This window comes from Oncorhynchus mykiss, chromosome 19 (assembly GCF_013265735.2).
Source record: "Oncorhynchus mykiss isolate Arlee chromosome 19, USDA_OmykA_1.1, whole genome shotgun sequence".
NCBI classification, from domain to species: Eukaryota; Metazoa; Chordata; class Actinopteri; order Salmoniformes; family Salmonidae; genus Oncorhynchus; species Oncorhynchus mykiss.
Genome location: NC_048583.1, coordinates 31,775,631 through 31,795,855, shown reverse-complemented (window position 1 = coordinate 31,795,855; position 20,225 = coordinate 31,775,631). Strand labels below are relative to the sequence as shown.

The 20,225-nt window shown below is 42.2% G+C and overlaps 1 protein-coding gene across 2 annotated transcripts in view; it reads left to right on the top strand.

The window, feature by feature from the left end:
• The first annotated feature begins 5,047 nt into the window (after positions 1 to 5,047).
• Positions 5,048 to 20,225, top strand: part of ccdc85ca (coiled-coil domain containing 85C, a) — a 57,797-nt gene continuing 42,619 nt past the window's right edge. Inside the window, exon 1 of one of the 2 annotated variants that reach the window (XM_036954646.1) lies at positions 5,048 to 6,737. In XM_036954646.1, the coding sequence (XP_036810541.1) occupies positions 6,026 to 6,737 (712 nt within the window). In that variant the 5' untranslated portion in view covers positions 5,048 to 6,025. The remainder of the gene's footprint in view (positions 6,738 to 20,225) is intronic. The other variant, XM_036954644.1, reaches the window with a different exon arrangement.

Sequence of the window (20,225 nt, the reverse complement as noted above, 5' to 3'; positions counted from 1 at the left end):
AAACAATTAGCATATTACTCTTACAGAATGTCCATGTGGGCAAGGATATTGGACATTTAATCAAAGCCTATTGGATTATAACTTGTTTTTAACTAGGACAGAAGAATTTATAATTGACATTATCCCGACATAACATAGGTACAGCAGATCCCCTTATTGTATTGGACACTTTTAAATATGCCTTTAGAGGCCATGCAATTCAGTACTCATCTCTAAAACAAAAGCAATTTTGGTCAAAAGAGTCTAAATTAACAAAGGAAATGGAAAGACTAATAGTACAGATAGATAGCAATAAAAACTGTACCAAAGAGGAAAAACAAAAAAAATCGAGGAACTTATTCAAGAAGGGTAATATATTATAAAAAATTAAGCGAACTGGATGGAAAATGGGGGGAAATGCACCAAATTATTTTTTAATCTTCGACATAGAAATGCTACCAAAAATAATAATTTACTAAAACTTGATACAAATGGAGTCCCCCATGATTCACCAAACTATCATTTAAAAAAAGAGCGTGCAAAGTACTTTAAGCATATGTTTTCATCTTAGTCTCCTCCATCTCCACTAACAGTTGATAATTATATGTATTTTGTTCTATTATTAATGTAAAATGAACAGCTGTACAGAAAGACTCATGTGAAGGCCAATTACAGAGGAGGAACTTCTTCATGCAATTGAAGCCTTTAAGTCTGGGAAAACTCCAGGGTTGGATGGCGTACCAGTGGAGGTACAATAGGCAGGTGTGTGCCTTTCCAAATCATGTTCAATCAATTAAATTTACCACAGGTGGACTCCAATAAAGTTGCAAAAATGTCTAAAAACCTGTTTTAGCTTTGTCATTATGGGGTATTGTGTGTAGTTTGATGAGGAAAAAAATAAATGTAATCCATTTTAGAACAAGGCTGTAACGTAACAAAGTGGGGGGAAATCAAGGGGTCTGAATACTTTCCAAATGCACTGTATACCAAACCTTTTTTGATATACTCAGAGGACCGTTATTAGCATGTTTTAACCACTCCTACAATCAGAATATCAGATACTCAACAAGAAGGTCTGATTTAATTATTACTGAAACAGGATCCAAGTGGTAAATACAAAGATCTTGTCCATTAAAATATTTTGAGACCCTTACACTTCAGTGTAGTGATGCCACAATCCCCCCCCCCCCCCAAAAAAAATGCATAGCGCATAGAATTAAAAAGGTATTGTCGGATATTATTAATCCTAATCAGACAGGTTTTTTTTACATGGACAATATATTGGAGATAATATAAACTGGAAACAATAGAACACTATGAAACATTTGGGAAACCAGTTCTGGTATTCATAGCTGACTTTATATTTCAATTTTGGAGAATCTCTTATAAAATGAGTTATATGGTGCTTAGATATGGTATGTATATATATGTATATATGGTATGTATATATTTACAATAAAATATATGAGGGATTGGAAATTATGCAGACAATTACATTGATGGAAGCTACAATCTATCAGCAGTATTAAAGCTGATCTACCCATTTCTCCCCGTCTTGAGAAATGCCATGGCTTCTTTTGCTATTTTATCTGTTCTGTAGTTATGCTTGACCACAGACGTATCTAAGTCATTTTTGCACCACTATTCGTATCCCCTACAGTACCAGTCAACAGTTTGGACACGCCTACTCATTCAAGTGGTTTTCTTTATTTGTACTATTTTCTACATTGTAGAATATTAGTGAAGACATCAAAACGATGAAATAACAAATATGGAATCATGTAGCAACCAAAAAAGTGTTAAGCAAGATGAGATTCTTCAAAGTAGCCACTCTTCACGTTGATGACAGATTTGCACACTCTTGGCAACATAGAAAATAGTTTTAAAAAAATAAAGAAAAACCCTGGTGTGTCCAAACTTTTGACTGGCACTGTATATGCCTTCAGACCCGCACAAAACATACAATAATAGGAGAGGAAGTCATTGTATCTGTCCTGTCTGAAACATTAGTTCAGTGTTTTCAGACAAGCATCATGACATTGGAAAGAGGCCTAATGCAATAAGAAGCAAAGAAACACAAGGGAAGTTGACACATTAGTGAGGGACTTCCATTGGTGTCTGCTTGTCTCTCGAGGAGAAGCTAAATATGACTTAATAAAGGCTGTTGTCATTTCCCCTAGCTATTATTATTATTATTATCTGTCAGTCAATTAAATACACTCTTATTAATTCGTTTTTTTAATAGAAATTAGGTAATGTGTTATTATGTTCCACATGAATGGAAATAATAGATATGTCTAATTCCACACAAGAAAAATAAAATTTTTCGTTCTTTGACTGAACATTTTTTTATATACTTAATTTGTTTTTGGTCAAGATATTCTTAGGAATGTCTTTGTTTCTGCATTGCATGACGGGGGTTTTGAAGCAATATATCCTATAGTGGCATGATGGAATTGAAACATTTCTACAATTGCCTTGTTGCTACTGTGTTGCAGTTTTTGGTGTATTGTTGCCTTTGCCACTAGATGGCAACCTGTTCACACAATATTATTGAAATATTGTTTTGTCGCATAACGTCCCATCACGTCCCAATCCCATGGCCCCACAATTTATTGAACTTTAGTAAACTATCAACCACTTTCAAGTAATGTTATCATAATATTATTATTGATCATAATCTTGGTTATCAGATTTTAAGCTTTACAATCAATATCGTATCGTTCTCCGTGGCCTCACCCCTCTGCAAAGCCCGACAGTCAACTCTTGTGCTAATTTAGATCAGGGTGAATGAGGAAGAATATATTGATCATAGGCCTATATGCATAATAATCATGCATCAAACTCCCAGGCAAATAATGAGAGGACTCCACCAAGCACGACATCTGTATCTACAGCCATAGCCAATAATGAATTATGCTACACTAGAATATGTTTTATTTGTTCATTACACACCCATTTGTCACATTCCACAAAATACTTCCATACACAGCATCAAAGTTAGGCCTACTGTTATAACTCTAATATTAGGCATACTAGCCAGTAGCCTAAAGAGTTGCCATTATATATATATATAATATATCAAATCAAATGTTATTAGTCACATGTGAAATGCTTACTTCCGAGCCCCTAACCAACCACGCATTTTCAAAAACAATACGGATAAGAATAAGAGATAAAAGTAAAAAGTAATTTAAGAGCAGCAGTGAAATAACAATAGCGAGACTATAAACAGGGGGTACCGATACAGAGTCAATGTGCGGGGTCACCGGTTAGTTCAGGTTGTATGTACATGTAGGTAGAGTTATTAAAGTGACTATGCATAGATGACAACAGAGCGTAGCAGTGGTGTAAGATCCAGGAAATGATGGGCAATAGGCGTATTGTGGCCTGGTATTTGGTTAATGCATTCCAAATAGGTTTATTGTTTACGACCAAATCACTTTACTTTCTGCATCTGCCAGCTGACCCTTTAAAAAGACTCAACAGTGGGACCAACGCACAACCCACTGGGCACAGACACCAATTCAACATCTATTTCACGTTGGTTCAAAGTAATTGAAATTACATGGAAACAACGTTCATTCAACCAATGCGTGCCCAGTGGGAAGGATCTACTTGTATCTACCTGCTCCAACTAGGCTATGTTTCCACTTGCTGAGTAAACTCAACTCCGTATACAGTATATCTCAATGGAGTTGATTTGCGATGAGTTTTAGCGGAGTGTACCTCCGACATCGAGTCGATATCAGTTGTTACTTGTAGAAATTTCCATTCTTTAATGCGTACCTTGCACATATGTTTGTCCTCTGTAACTGTGTTGTTTTCTTTAGGTGCCGCAAGCCGCAGTTTTTTTGTAAAACGTGCTTTTTACTTGACCTCCTCCAAGGGAGCAGTTGTTTGTTCACGGATAAAGAGCAGATTGCATGGCAGATTTCTTCATTTTGGCTAGGGATGCATAGAATTGTGTTTAAAAAAATAAATAAAACCCGATGAATTCCAACTCCCACTGACAACTGTATAACAATCAGGACAAGTGTAGCACATGGGGATGTGTGAAGCTTACTCCTCAGCCTGAAGTGTCCCCACCTGCACCAGCGAATAGCTAGAAGTCGCTAGCTTGGGCATACCAGTAGCTTACAATTCAACCGAGAGTGTTGGAAGTGAAATGTTACAATTGACCCCATAGGCAGGGTTAAATCTAACAGGCTGAAGGGTTAAATGTAGCATTGTCATCAATGGTAAAAATGAAGGGCAATTGAAAAATGTTATGATTTGAAACTGCTATTTGGATGAAAATAAATAAAGTTGACAAAATGTATATATTTTACATTAGCATTCAAAAGTATGAATTTGACTTTTTCTACTGTATAGTCTTAAATTGTACTGGGAAACTTGATGTAAAGAAGTGAAATGTTATATTATATCATTCATTTGAGTGTAATTGGAGTCTTGTGAGAAAATACAACAATAATTATTGTCATCAACTAAGCTGTACCAATCAAAAGACTTCTCCTTACTGATAAAATTATATGTGATGAGATATATGGCGAATTTCCACAGATCAATCATTTGAAAAAGAGAGGCAGCCAGAATATTCACTTTAGGCCAAAACATATATATATTTTAAGTAAATAAAACAAAACATATGCTTCAAACTGTATGAGTAGAAGCTTGACAGAAATGGTAGCAGAAGGTGAATGTGGAACTTTTGTTGCACACATATATAGATGATGCTGCTTACCAATGATAGTGGCATTGCGCAAAATAGTACTCAGCGTCATCTAGATGTGCAAGAAAAATTCAACATTCACCTTCTGCTACCATTTCTGTCAAGCCGTCTATGCACATACAGTTTGTCACATACATTTGATAAATCTAACACTTTGAACACACCGACAGCAAAATTGCATTTTGGGACACCAGAATTACATTAATCTCCAATTAAATGCTGCGTTTGCCTTGCAGCATTGCGTTGCAGAGGCAGTTGCAGTGCTTTCAGTGAGGTGCATAAATAGGATTTATCGAACATATGAGTCAAACTGTATGAGTAGAAGCTTGACAGAAATGGTAGCAGAAGGTGAATGTTGAACTTTTGTTGCACACATATCCAGATGGTGCTGCGTACTATTTGCGCAATGACGCTGTCGGTGTGTTTGATTGGGGAAGCGTAATGTGTTCACCACACAGAACGCACTGCAACTGCCTCTGCAAAGCAATGCTGCAAGGCAAACGCAGCATTTAATTGGAGATTAATGTAATTGAATGTCCTTCTGGTGTACCAAAATTAATTCACTCTCGGTGTGATCGAGGCGTTCAGCTCGAAGCTGCCACATGATGAGGAGAGGAGAGGGCGAGTTTAATCCATCAGATTCCAACCTAACTGCCATGATGGAGGACAACATTTAACGAGAATGCTATAATGTATCCATATAGTGCACTTTCGGCTTGCTTGAAAATTAGGAATTTATATACGAGCTCGTCCGCGGGATTGCTTAATTGGAACATTTCTGGAACTTTCTTTTGAATATTGCCTGGCTGAAAGCAAGCCCGTGCTGTGGACACACGCGACCTCTGACATCACGGATTTACGCAGCGCTTGTTGGCGATCAGCGAGGCTGTGGGAGATCCTTTCCAGTCTGTGGTTGGTGAATCCGGTGTCCAAGAAGACCGCCTCTCTCCACGTCTGTCCAGTGCGTTAAAGCGAGTAAGGCGTCTCAGAGAGGAGGTACCGGGATGAAAACGAAAAACTGTTTTTTTGCGATTTTGCTGAATTTTACAAGGGGATTACGGTTCTGTTGCCTGCCTGCTTGCCTGCCAATTTGGGTCACCTGCTTAGCTCCAAGGCGCTTTTATTAGGCTCCACATTCCTTCCCAGTGTTGAATTAATCTTTACCCTTCATGTCGCATTGGAATAATTTCATCTATCATGGATTTGATTTTCTTTTACAAAGTCACCGTTGAGGCTCGGTTAGACATCCTATAGATCCGGACACTGTAAGCTACCATCGAACTCACCCATATAGCGCAACATCAGGAGGGGAACATGGCCAAAAATGCCCCAGGCGGACCGTTGCGGGATGACTTAAGCAAGCTCTCCGGAGAGGAGCTCTCCAGGCTCGGCAAAGACGAGCTGATCAGGTGGCTACGGAAAACGGATAACGAGAAAATGTACTTAATGGTGGAGCACGGGAACATGATGAAAGATGTGAACCGGAGACTACAGGTCCATCTCCATGAGATCCGCAGCCTCAAAGAGATCAACCAGAAGCTTCAGGATGATAACCACGAACTCCGGGAGCTCTGCTGTTTCCTGGACGACGACCGACAGAAGGGCAAGAAGCTGTCACGGGAGTGGCAACGCTTCGGCCGCTACACCGCCGGATCGATGTGGAAGGATGTCGGGGTGTACCATCAGAAGCTGAAGGATCTGGAAGCCAACCAGGACTCTGTGATGCGGGAAAACCTGGAACTGAAAGAGATCATTCTGATGCTGGATGAGGAGAGGAACGGAGCCGGGTCACGGAGCTCCATAGATTCCCAGTCCAGCCTGACCAACCTGAACGGGGGCACTGGAACCGTTAGGGACGTCGGGGACGGGAGCAGTACCTCCAGCACCGGCAGCGCCGGTAGTCCTGACCACCACCACAACCACGTACACAAGCCAAACGAGGGAAAAATAGCATCCCTGCGGAGGTCTATGGACGACCTATCGCTGGCGTCACACATCCACCTGCGCATTCCTAATGGACTGAATGGTGAGTCCATATAATAATGACTGTACATATAGAATCCTATGAATTCTAGGATATCTGTGGGTGATTCTATCTACAGAGTGCCACAAGATCCCCAATGTTCCCCTTAATATTGATGATGATGAGGATCTTCATTTTACAGGCTACATCTTTAGTTTGTTATCAGCCTAACATGCATAAATGGTTGAGATTATATATTTGTTGAATGTATAGCCTGCATATGAAACATGAGCCATTAGGAATCTACCCTAGCTGGGTGTGTGAGTAGAGAAAGTGAATGAGAGTTTAATATGCCTATAGCCTAGAACACAAGTTACTTGGAGGTGTGAATTGAAGTATTGAAGTATTGATAATAGCCGTCCTTTCAGAAAGGAGTCAGGCCAGGGACACGCCCAGGCCATGTATGACCTTCTGGCCTGTGAGTCAGAAAACTCCACAAAACCTGAAAAGTCTTTAAAACAATGTTCCTCCCCAACCGTTGATTGCGCTCAGCATTTCAATCTAATCTCGTCAGGCACCTACAACCACATTTTTGCCCTGTGTCCTCTGTCACAAGACACTCATGTGCAGTGCAACCTAATGTAAAATGTGTAAGATGCTTATTTGTCTGTTCATTGTCAGCTAGTATACTATACTTAAACATCTCCTTGAAAAGTTAACTAGGCCTGCCTGTCATGCCCTGTTACATAGTAATAACACTGGTCTGACCGGGTCCAGAGGAATTTCACAGTGCTGTTAGTGATGAGTGGTAGATAAGGGATGTAAAAGTATGTGGATGTGGGTAATTCCGGTGAATTTCCTCATCCTCACACCTTTCCACACATCCTGTCCGCGAAGGTACTTCAAGGAAAATGCTTGACAAGATTTGATGGAAGGCAGTCATGGTTAGTAGAGAGAGGAAATAAAATGGGTATTATTGAGGTTCCTATATTATTTTACTCACTAGAAGAAGTTAAAGAGGAATTCCGGGATCTTAAGCACTTACAAATTCGTTACATATTGTATTCATTGGAATTCGTAACATATCCGAATTGCACTAAAATATATATATATATATATATATATATATATATATATATATATATATATATACATATATATATATTTTTTTGCAGGACTTGACATATCACAATCACGTAGTACACAATTTTCGAGGACCCGTTTCGGCTTGTAAGCACTACTTTCAAAACTACTGGCTGAAATTATATAAAAGCTCTAGAGCATGACTTTAATAGTTGCAGCTAGTATTCACAAGAGTGTTTGAGAGTGTGTTGAACGTGATGGATGTTGATGGATGTTGGTGATGGTGGTTCAGGTTCAGGAACCTCTGCAGAGTTGGTTTAGAGGTGTCAGTACATTATTGACCGACAAGACTGAAAGTAGACTGAGAATAGACGGATACTTCAGTCATCATGTTTACATTGAGGAAGCGAAGAAACACACACACACACACACACACACACACGCACACACACACACACACACACACACACACACACACACACACACACACACACACACACACACACACACCCCTCGCTGCACGGCTCGAGGGGATGTTTGCTCTCCGGTTTGTAGGGAAACCATTAAACACATGGTCACGGTGTGCAATGCCAGCACAGCAGTTCTCCTGTACTGTGGGTTACCAGATACACACACACTGCTGTCTCTCTTTTTCAGTCTGGAGGACCCTACACACTGGAGAGGCGATAAGCAGAAGACACAAACTTTGAACATGCGTGCTAGCTAAGTAGTGAGTGGGTACCAGGAAACATACAATAAAACACTAATGCCTGCAATATATCATACATATTGGAAGAAGGTAGTTTCATAATGAAACGAGTAGTTACACTGAAGCTACACTTCATAGTGTATCCATGTGGACTTTGTTGATTGTTTTTGTCAATTGACTTTGGTGGTTAAGGGGTCACGTGATGGTGTTACTGAGAGGAGTCACAGATGGTGTCACAAACGTATCCATCAGGGACACAGACATGGTGTTTGGTTCCTCGAGACTAAGATGGCCACCGTCATGTTGACAGTGTTGATGGTGACAGTGTTGACGGTAAACGGTCCTTGTCCTGGACAGATGGCGTCTCTAATTACCTCAACTCTGTGCTGCATGGCAGACCTAATGAGGATTATTTAACTGAGGGTGTGTCCCAAACAGCGCCCTATTCCCTTTATAGTGCACTACTTTTGACCAGGATCCATAAGGCTCTGATCAAATGTAATGCACTATATGGAGAATAAGGTGCCACTTGGGACGCACTCTAACTTAACGCCCTCCTCACAGCAAGCAGCAGGGCAAGGGCGACATGGTGCTAAGTCGCCTCAGTAAGTCACCTTGTTCAAATCAATACAGAACCCACTGACTGAGCTCTGCAAACTGTCCATCTGCTGACATTTTAAGTATGACCCAGGCCAGGCCTCATCGCAGTCAAACTGTGTTCAACTTTTAGACAAGGCCTGTTTAACTTCATAGACATCTAGCTCTTTGCTGAAGAGTTGAAATGACCCAGTCTACTAATGGATCCTTCCTATCAACCAGCTAAAGTCTTTATCTTATCTTAGATATGCACTTAACACTATCCCCTCACCTTCCACTCCCTCGTCCTAAACTACCTCTATCCTATCTGTCCAATAGTCCTACTCCCGAGTCCCTCAAACCCCCCTTTTCACCAGATGATAAACTCATATGCTACAGTGAGGACAGTTGGCTGGACAATGCATCACATCAATACAGCTACAGTACAGACGATACTGAAGCAGTGTGCCCTTATGTGTGTCTCTTTTGTCCATGCGGTTAAGGCTAATCAATGTGTCGCGTCCCAAATAGCACCCTATTCCCTACACAGGGCACTACTTTTGCCCAGTGCTCAACGTTTCCAAAACAGCAACCTGTTCCCATTGAAAATAGGGTGACATTTGGGACGCATCCAATGTGTGAAATGGCTGGTGGTCGCCGTGACAAAGCAATTGTTAGTGTGGGCATACAGCCCTGTATGGGGCCTTTGCTATTGAATACTCTGATGGACAAACTGTATTGATCATAGTGCCACTGTTGCGTGAATAATAATGTGGCCTGGTGTTGGCACAAGCTGCTAAACTCCTGGCTGGTTGGTGAATTCTGATTGGTTCATTGTCACAGTGTCACAGAGCCAAAACTTTTTTGGTATGGTTCAGCACTGGCTTGTCCTACCTGTCAAACATGTATAGACATGAATTAACATTTAATGTTCAACTAATCTATTTACCTAGTTATTATTGCGTTATTACATGGTTAGATGTTAATGAACCATATCATAACTTGTAATAACCTAATTGTTTTCTCTTTCTCTGCTGGTCAAGTCAGCCAGTCCCTCTCACTAATATGCTGTTGACCTTCTATCCCGACCAAGGCTGATGCCTCACCTCCAGCATTCTCTCTCTGTGATGCAGAGGTCCTTGTGGGATTGCCTGTGGCTGTCAATCAAAGAGTTATAGCCTGTTTATTGGTTCCCTGTGCTCTCTGGCCTATTAAATCAGCCGCTGAGGCTGAGGGGAAGGAGGTGCTACTGTGTCGCTGTCAGTTTTACCCGCTGCTTTTATTTACTAGCCGGACCATGTGGGAGGGCTGTTTCAGTTGCAGTTTTAGCCTCTCGTGTGTGTGTGTGTGTGTGTGTGTGTGTGTGCGCGTGGGGATATATGTAAGATGAGAGAGCCCACTTGTTGAGAATAGTCCTGACTGTAAATCCCCAAGATTAATTCCACCGCTGCATCAGAGGAAAAGGCCCGGGCAACGGAGGCTTTCTCACAGCTGTGTGTGTCATCTTAAAGTGGCAGCCGGTCCTCTTCTAGTTGTGTATGTGTCTGTGATATACTGTACATCCCCCTTATCTGGCACGCCGTTTGTGTTTGTGTGTGTGCCTATGTGTGAGTTCATCATATAGGTGTGGTTAGAGCTTTGGGCCAGTAACCGAAAGGTTGCTAGTTTGAATCCCTGAGCTGGCAAGGTACAAGTCTGTCGTTCTGCTGCTGAAAAAGGCAGTTAACCCACTGTTCCTAGGCTGTCATTGTAAATAAGAATTTGTTCTTAACTGACTTACCTAGTTAAATAAAGGTCTCTGGGCAGATGCCCGAAAACAGTGAAGCTGATCGGTCGAGGGAGGAGTACGTCTTTTTGTATATGACAAGGAAATATTCTTATGTTTATTGTCAAATTTGTTGCACCTTTAATTCATGCACCTTTAATTCATGCACCTTTAATTCATGCACCTTTAATTAATGCACCTTTAATTCATGCACCTTTAATTCATGAACCTTTTCTCAGAAAAAAAGTATATTTCAACACTGTCTGCTCAGGCAAATTTGCAAACTGAATAAACTTGGAACCAATCAGAACTCCTGTAGATACCCCTTGTGATGAAGGCAGCCAATGGCCTGCTTCTAAGATGTAAAAATAGCCTCTGATCTGCTGTCAGTGTGTTAAGATGAAATAATGCTTTCTCCCAAAGACTGAAATAAGATTATATATACAAAGTATGTGGACACCCCTTCAAATTAGTGGCTTCGGCTATTTCAGCCACACCCATTGCTGACAGGTGTATAAAATCGAGCTCACAACCATGTAATCTCCAAAGACAAAAATTGGTAGTAGAATGACCTTACTGAAGAGCTCAGTGAATTTCAACGTGGCACCGTCATAGGATGTCACCTTTCCAACAAGTCAGTTTGTCAAATTTCTGCCCTGCTAGAGCTGCCCCAGTCAACTGTAAGTGCTGTTATTATGAAGTGGAAACGTCTAGGAGCAACAACGGCTCAGCCGCGCAGTGGTAGGCCATACAAGCTCAGAGAACGGGACCTCCGAGTGCGGAAGTGGGTACCGCATAAAAATGAGCTGTCCTCGGTTGCAACACTCCCTACAAAGTTCCAAACAGCCGCTGGAAACAATGTCAGCACAATAACTGTTAGTCGGGAGCTTCATGAAATGGTTTCCATGGCCGAGCAGCCGCACACAAGCCTAAGAACACCATGCGCAATGCCAAGTGTCGGCTGGAGTGGTGTAAAGCTTGCCGCCATTGAACTCTGGAGCAGTGGAAATGCGTTCTCTGGAGTGGTGAGTCACGCTTCACGATCTGGCAGTCCAACAGACAAATCTGGTTTTGGCGGATGCCAGGAGAACGCTATCTGCCCCAATGCATAGTGCCAACTGTAAAGTGTGGTGGAGGAGGAATAATGGTCTGGGGCTGTTTTTCATGTTTTGGGCTAGGCCCCTTTGTTCCAGTGAAGGGAAATACTAACGCTACAGCATACAATGTCATTCTAGACGATTCTGTGCTTCCAAGGACCTTTCCTGTTTCAGCATGACAATGCCCCCGTGCACAAAGTGAGGTCATTACAGAAATAGTTTGTTGAGATCGGCGTGGAAGAACTAGACTGGCCCACACAGAGCCCTGACCACAACCCCTTCGAACACCTTTGGGATGATTGAAATGCCGACTGCAAGACAGGCCTAATCGCCTAACATCAGTGCCAGACCTCACTAATGCTTTTGTGAATGGAAGCAAGTCCCCACAGCATTGTTCCAACATGTAGTGGAAAGCCTTCCCAGAAGAGTGGAGGCTGTTATAGCAGCAAATGGGGGGTCCAACTCCATTTTAATGTGTTACAGTTTGCTGTTTACAGTTGACTAGCCTAGCCAGCCAGCTAATACTGTAAATGTCATTGTGCCTGCTCATGAAGCTAGTGTTTCATGAGCCATCGCTCTGTTAGTGAATTACATTTGGAATCATGTTTTGGCATGATTGTCTCATTACAAGTAGCTAGCTGCAGGCTTAAAGAAACATTTGATCATATCATTTGCATAGAACACCCCAAAAAAGCATGTCGATAAAAAGCTGTGTGTCATGTCTGCTAGAACGGAGGTTTAAAAGCGACAAGAGACATATGCATATTAGCCAATACCAGATGAGATCTCAAATAGCAGCTTCTCAGTATCATGGTGGGCATGCATAATGTTGGATGCATTGGAATATAAAGGTATGGAGAATGATAAAGAGCTTGTACGGTTATAGAACAAGCAGTTGGTAAATGAATGTTTGGGTTTCATAATACTAAATATTCAGTGAGTGTGAGTATGCATCTTTAGATGGTTTAAACGATTCATTTTCATAAAATTGAACTATGGTCCTGTGTCTATACAGATCCACACTTCTCAGTGTTAAATGAACACGCCGCTTAGTGTAAAGCCTTATTTTTGTGTTTCCCAGAGTGCTTTGCCTTTCTGGTGAATTGTAGAGTTACCACCCTTGACTGTAGTTGTTAGTGACAGATATATGGTTGCAGTCTTTTTTTTTGTCCTTTGGCCTTCTCCAAGTGAGATACTAAACAAATTGCTTTCATTCAAATGTAATTATTCAACACAATACAAGTATTTAATAGGGCCTTATTTTGGGACCCTAGGTTTACCTGCAAGTCACATTATGCTATCTTAAAAAGTGATGTGTAATTCGTATTGGGATCGAGCCAGAGTTGGCTAGCCAACATTTAAAATGTTTATTCACTCACAATTTGTATTCAGAATGACTGCCTGACAGGGAAATTTAAAATAGGACTTTACCAAAACCATCTAAATTGGAACAACCATTTCAGTGGTAATAAGTCCAAGTAACACATTTAATTAGTTTAGAAAAATCTGTTTTTATATGTGAGTAGCATAAGATGAATTAATCAATCAATGTACATGTAAAAACAGAGATATTAAACAAACAAGAAAAACAAATCAACCTGAAATAGATTATGCAGGGAAATAGTGATGGGCGTGGTTTAGGTTTAACACTGGTTACTAACACCAACACTGGGGTTCTTTTGCACCAATCCATGTTCATTTAACATTTACAGAGTTAATTTAACACCCGAATCAACACTAGAAATGTCACACTGAAAAATCAACACTAGCTAACACTGGCATGTTTTCCATAATGTACGTTTCAGGCAAATACATTCGAACAAAGAACACCGTCACAAATAGTGTTTCACCATTTAATGTGTATGGAAACAGATTGCAAAGGTGTCTCAGGCAGTATTTGAAGTATCTAAATCTAGTGTAACCTACCAATCAATGTATTTCAAGTGCCGTGGAGGGCACAAGCTTACAATGTTACAGTCCAGAAATGAGAGCTTTACCATCGATGCCAAAAGCCCGGGCCTCCGATGGAGACGATACAACTATCATCAACGAAGGCTTCAGTATTCTGTCTAGGAGCATTTGTGTGCCCAGGCCCCATAGGCGTATCGAAAGGATCCCACCCTGGTCACCAATGTAGCTGACCGATGTAGAGAGAAAACAAATGCCTTAGCAGAATGCAATCTAAAGCTTGTGTGGTCCAGAGATGAGAACTCCACCATGTATGGCCAACGCCTGGGCTCCTGACGGGGACAATGTAATTATCACCACTGCATGTTACAAGAGTCAATTCATCTGTTTGCCACCTGTTAAACTGATTCTACATTGAATTTAGTCTTCAACATAGTTGGAGTTCTTCAACTCTAAAATGCATGAGACTGTGTCAGACAAAACCCACAAAGAAAACAGGCAAAATGCGGTCTTAATGTCTGAATAGTGACGGCAGGGCTAGTTCAAACTGCAATAGGATGGTTCTCCTCACAGGTGAATGAATCAGCCCATGCTTGGTGAATAGCACTTGGTTGATCTCTGGGAGCAGGACACATTAGAGCCGACTAGATCATGTTAGACAAAAGTGAGAGACAAGAATGAATACAATAAATCCTCACAGCACAATAATGGAGTTTGTGAGCTGGATTATGTGGCATTTCGTCAGCATGAATGAAATTAGTGGGTCCTACTGTAACGGGTGTCGTCGTCTGAAGAGGAGGAATCAGACCAAAGCGGGGTAAGTGTTCATGACTTTTTATTTAAACTGAACACTATAACAAAATAACAAAGAGAATAAACAAAACCGAAACAGTCCTGTCAGGTGCAGAAAACACTAAACAGAAAATAACTACCCACAAAACATAGGAGGGAAAAAGCTACCCAAGTATGGTTCCCAATCAGAGGCAACAATAGTCAGCTGTCCCTGATTGAAAACCATACCCGGCCAAAACAAAGAAATACAAAACATAGAAAAAGGAACATAGAATGCCAACCCAAATCACACTCTGACCAAACCAAAATAGAGACATAAAAAGCTATCTAAGGTCAGGGCGTGACACCTACCTTGATGACTATATTAGCTATACACTACCTGTCCTATAGATTTTTGTAGTTTTGAATTCTGACTTTGAATAAACTGCTATCTAAAAACGCTCCTTGTCTTGGAAAGACATGCTAGCTAACGATAAAGCTATCTGCTCCTGCTAGCTAGTAACACATCAACTTGTTGTAACTAGCTAGCTAACTAGAAGCTAGCTACACTACTAAGGTTGCTGCGTTCTAAGTTGGGAGTCGTTTTACAGCTTGCATTGATGGTATCACGTTAATATAACTAAATAGTTAGATGACAAAAAATAAAATAATACTTGACCTAATAGCAGATTGTCAGACGGAGATCTCTCTCTCTCTCTCTCTCGAGCTGTCTCCAGCTATCTACTACCTTAGATACGGATAACATGATTGGCAGACGGAGATCTCTCTCTCTCTCTCTCTCAAGCTGTCTCCAGCTATCTACTACCTTAGATACGGATAACGTGATTGGCAGACGGAGATCTCTCTCTCTCTCTCTCGAGCTGTCTCCAGCTATCTACTACCTTAGATACGGATAACGTGATTGGCAGACGTGATCAGCAGAGATAGTACACAAGTTGTGTTTTCCTGTCCAGCTAGCGGATATAAAAGTACGTTTTCTGCAAAAAAAATGGCAAGAATTGACATTTCCAACAAACAGAAATGTGTTCCGAATGAATAAATATACACAATAGGTAAAAACCAGCTCCTCCCTTGACAGAGATCGATCATCTCGAGAACTAAAGCAGATAGCTTGCTACGGCCCACCACCTATTATTTACAATCTACTGTACACGACCAAGGTGCTAGTCAATCAGCAAGGACACCGTTTCTATGATTATTTATGTGTATCACTGGACTAAAAGCTTACTGTAGTTCTCCTGTGAGACTGAAGAAGGTTCTTTCTGAAAAGGGTTCTTTCTCCCACCATCTTGCTCTTTTTTGTTGCCTCAACAGTGTGGGAATTTCACTTCATCCACTTTTTTGTTGTTCTGTGGATGCTATACGGTATATACACACTTATTTTAGGTTCTTTACAAGTTGTTTTAATAATTTCATAATTATAAATCAGGAATAATAAACTTAAGAAGAATGCCCATCAGGAATGGGTGCTGTCCAACTAATGGATAACTGAATAACTGTGTACTTCACACTGCTTTGAGGTGATTAGACAGTCTAAATAGTTTGTGGTGCAAAGCTGTGCGCTCTGTGGTATGGCTCTGTGTGTGTAGTTCTGTGGATGGGGCGTGTGTAGTTCTGTGGATGGGGCTGTGTGTGTAGTTCTGTGGATGGGGCTGTGTGTGTAGTTCTGTGGATGGGGCTGTGTGTGTAGTTCTGTGGATGGGGCTGTGTGTGTAGTTCTGTGGATGGGGCTGTGTGTGTAGTTCTGTGGATGGGGCTGTGTGTGTAGTTCTGTGGATGGGGCTGTGTGTGTAGTTCTGTGGATGGGGCTGTGTGTGTAGTTCTGTGGATGGGGCTGTGTGTGTAGTTCTGTGGATGGGGCTGTGTGTGTAGTTCTGTGGATGGGGCTGTGTGTTTAGTTCTGTGGATGGGGCTGTGTGTGTAGTTCTGTGGATGGGGCTGTGTGTGTAGTTCTGTGGATGGGGCTGTGTGTGTAGTTCTGTGGATGGGGCTGTGTGTGTAGTTCTGTGGATGGGGCTGTGTGTGTAGTTATGTGGATGGGACTGTGTGTGTAGTTCTGTGGATGGGGCTGTGTGTGTAGTTCTGTGGATGGGGCTGTGTGTGTAGTTCTGTGGATGGGGCTGTGTGTGTAGTTCTGTGGATGGGGCTGTGTGTGTAGTTCTGTGGATGGGGCTGTGTGTGTAGTTCTGTGGATGGGGCTGTGTGTGTAATTCTGTGGATGGGACTGTGTGTGTAGTTCTGTGGATGGGGCTGTGTGTGTAGTTCTGTGGATGGGGCTGTGTGTGTAGTTCTGTGGATGGGGCTGTGTGTGTAGTTCTGTGGATGGGGCTGTGTGTGTAGTTCTGTGGATGGGGCTGTGTGTGTAGTTCTGTGGATGGGGCTGTGGAGGTCTTTGTTCAGCCGTCTCTGTTGTGTTCAGCTCCTGTGTCCTGCTTCCCAGCTGCCCTCCTCCTCCTCCACCACCACCCCACCACCCCCAAACTTTGATCAATGGGTCTTTCTTTCACTCGCTCACTCACTTATTTACTGTCATTTATTCTCTCTCTCTCCTCTCGCTCTTCCCCTGTTGCCCTTCTTCTCACTCCCTGTCAGGCTCTCACTCCCGCTCTCTCACCCCCTCTCTTTCTCTTTTACTTTTCCTCACTCCTCCTGTTGCACTTGTTCTCACTCTCAGTCCAAACCCTGAACCCCTTTTCTCTGCCTGTTGCACTCAGTGCCCCTCCCCTTCTCCCCCCCCACCCTTACTTTGGTTCCCACAGCCTGGACGCTGCTGAATTGTAGAGAGATCGAGAGAGAGGGAGAGAGGCAGAGAGAGAGGCAGAGAGAGAGGCAGAGATAGAGAGGCAGAGATAGAGAGGCAGAGAGAGAGTTAGAGAGAGAGAGCGGCAGAGAGAGAGAGAGAGAGAGAGAGAACAAAAGGCCTGACTGAGAGGGGCTTGGATGTAACTCAGGCCTGAGTGGTGACTGTCTCTCTCTGGCTGGCTGGGATGGAGAAGGAGAGGGTTTAATCCATGGCACCTCAAATCCTTTCTCGTACATAATGTGTTTGACCAAGGCCTGGGTTGAACTATCAACAGTAAATACCGTAGTCCTAGTGTATGTTTTCTTGTGAAACATGGCATTGTTAATCTTGTCAATCCTTCAGAATAAACCATTTTGGGATTTCTATGAAACATATGTGGATGGATGTCTATTTATGGGCCTCATCTACAGTAGAAGTATTTATCCTAAATCAGATTTTGTTGTCCAGCCAAATGATAATCATCACAATGTTGAATTGTGATCCTCTATAAGAACATGGTGAACATGGTCACGCTGATTAACATGGCAGACTCAAAATAGTGTGTGTGTGTGTGTGTGTGTGTGTGTGTGTGTGTGTGTGTGTGCGGGTACGTGTGGGTGTGCGCAGAACTTACATACAGTATGTGTGGATTGATCTAACACATATTTATTTCTGTACATGTCATTACTGGTTTTGAACAGAATTATAGATTTTTTTGAATTTGAGGGTGTTTTTCTCAGGACTCACTTAGCCCACCTTAGCACTTAGTACCGTAAATAACTCGAAAACCCACAGCGATTAGGCTTAGTGGGAAAGTCAATACACATCCAGACCCAGCAATAAAATTAAAAGCTTTTCAAATCTGTCACACTATCCACCCAGCCAGCCTAGTGTAAAAAATGCTATAACAGCAGCGGCCCTATTTGATGTGTGTGTTTGTGTTTATGTGCACACTGCAGGCCCAAGGTGTGTCTGTTATTGCTTTACGACAGTCCAATTGTAAGTCATTGTGGAATCCTCAGTTACAGGCATTGTCACGTTCTGACCTTAGTTCCTTTGTTATGTCTTTGTTTTGGTATGGTCAGTGCGTGAGTTGGGTGGGTTGTCTATGTTCCGTTTTCTATGTTGTGTTTTTGCGTTTGGCCTGGTATGGTTCTCAACCAGAGGCAGGTGTCGTTAGTTGTCTCTGATTGAGAATCATACTTAGGTAGCCTTTTCCCACTTGTGTGGTGTGGGTGTTTATTTTCTGTGTCTGTGTGTTCCACATGGAACTGTTTGGTGGGTGTTTATTTTCTGTGTCTGTGTTCCACATGGAACTGTTTGGTGGGTGTTTATTTTCTGTGTCTGTGTTCCACACAGAACTGTTTCGGTTGGTTATTTCACGTGTCGTTTATTGTTTGGTTTCAGTGTTCGCTTGTTTTAGTAAAGAGCATGAACACGTACCACGCTGCGCATTGTTCCTCCGATCCTTACTACTCCTCCTCGTCGGAGGCATGAACATTTCAAACAGGAGAACATTCCAGAAAAAAGGTGGCTAGGAATGAGCACATTCAGACCTCCCAGCCAGCCAACCTAGGGATGGATGGTGCTCAATCTGCCATCCCATTTGGGGTCGTATTGGAGTTTGGGTCCTATTTCAACTTTCAGATGATGTTTATGCCCCCACTTCCCATGGCTAGAGAGAGAGAGAGAGTCGAGTTGCCCTGTGCCGAGTTGCCCCGCCCGGTCAGCCCTGTGTATGGGATCTCCTGGATTCCCCAGCAGCGGTAGAGAGAGAGGTCCAGGTCTCCAGCCCACCGACCACTTCATCCCTGTTTACGAGGGGTTAGGGCACACTTAGAGGGGTTAGAAAGAGCATCTCCAGACAAGCTCTTTTCTAACATGCCATTAAAACAGATGACTATTATAGAGGCTGAGGATCTGGTAACTGTTAGCTTGGCTTAGCTCCTCAGCCTTTTGACTGGTGCAGGAGTTGGGTTCTTCGGGCTGAATCTTTATTTCAGAACCATGAACATAACTGACATTTTCATTCAAATCTCCTGTTGACATCAATGTATTATTTCCACACAAAAGGTATGAGCACAGATCTCAAATGAGTATGAAGCCTTTAGAGTGTTTGTTGGTCATGTTGCTCATTCCTGGTTGTTGGGATCCTTTAAGATTCCATGAGATCTAGGGGAGTCATTGTCTGCGTCCCAAATGGCACCCTATTCCCTATATAGTGCTCCGGCTCTGGTCAAAAGTAGTGCGCTATATAGGGAATAGGGTGTAATTTAGGATGCCCACATTGAATCCCTTGTCCCTCTTTCAGGAAGCCATATATCTCGTGTGACCATGTAATCCCCACGCCTCAGTGAAAGAATGGCCTACTGGGATAATTTATGCCCCAATACTCACCAGGTCATCCGTACCCAGGTCACAGCTATGTCTGTCTATGTTGTATAATACACCATGTCACTACCTGTTTAGTCATGCGTTTTTGGGTCAGTAACATGAAACTGCGACGGAGATCAAAGCTAATCCGGCTGCCAAACATCTATGGGACGTTCTGGAACCAACGGAACCAACCAAAAGCAGATGTTGTTTTCCCAGAATTCTGATTCCGGAATAAATTGATCAGAACTGCTGAGGTTGTGAGCTGGTTTCCCTGAATGTAGCAATGTGGGTACACAGTTCTATATCTACAGGTACAGTATGCGTGTCCTGGGTGTCCATAATTGCTGCTATGTGCACGCGAAGAAGATGATGGAAAGAAACAAAAAAACATGATCTTTCTTTCATTGTAACACACCGTAGACCAGCAGACCCTCACTAGCTCTAGTTGAAGAGACACACAGTG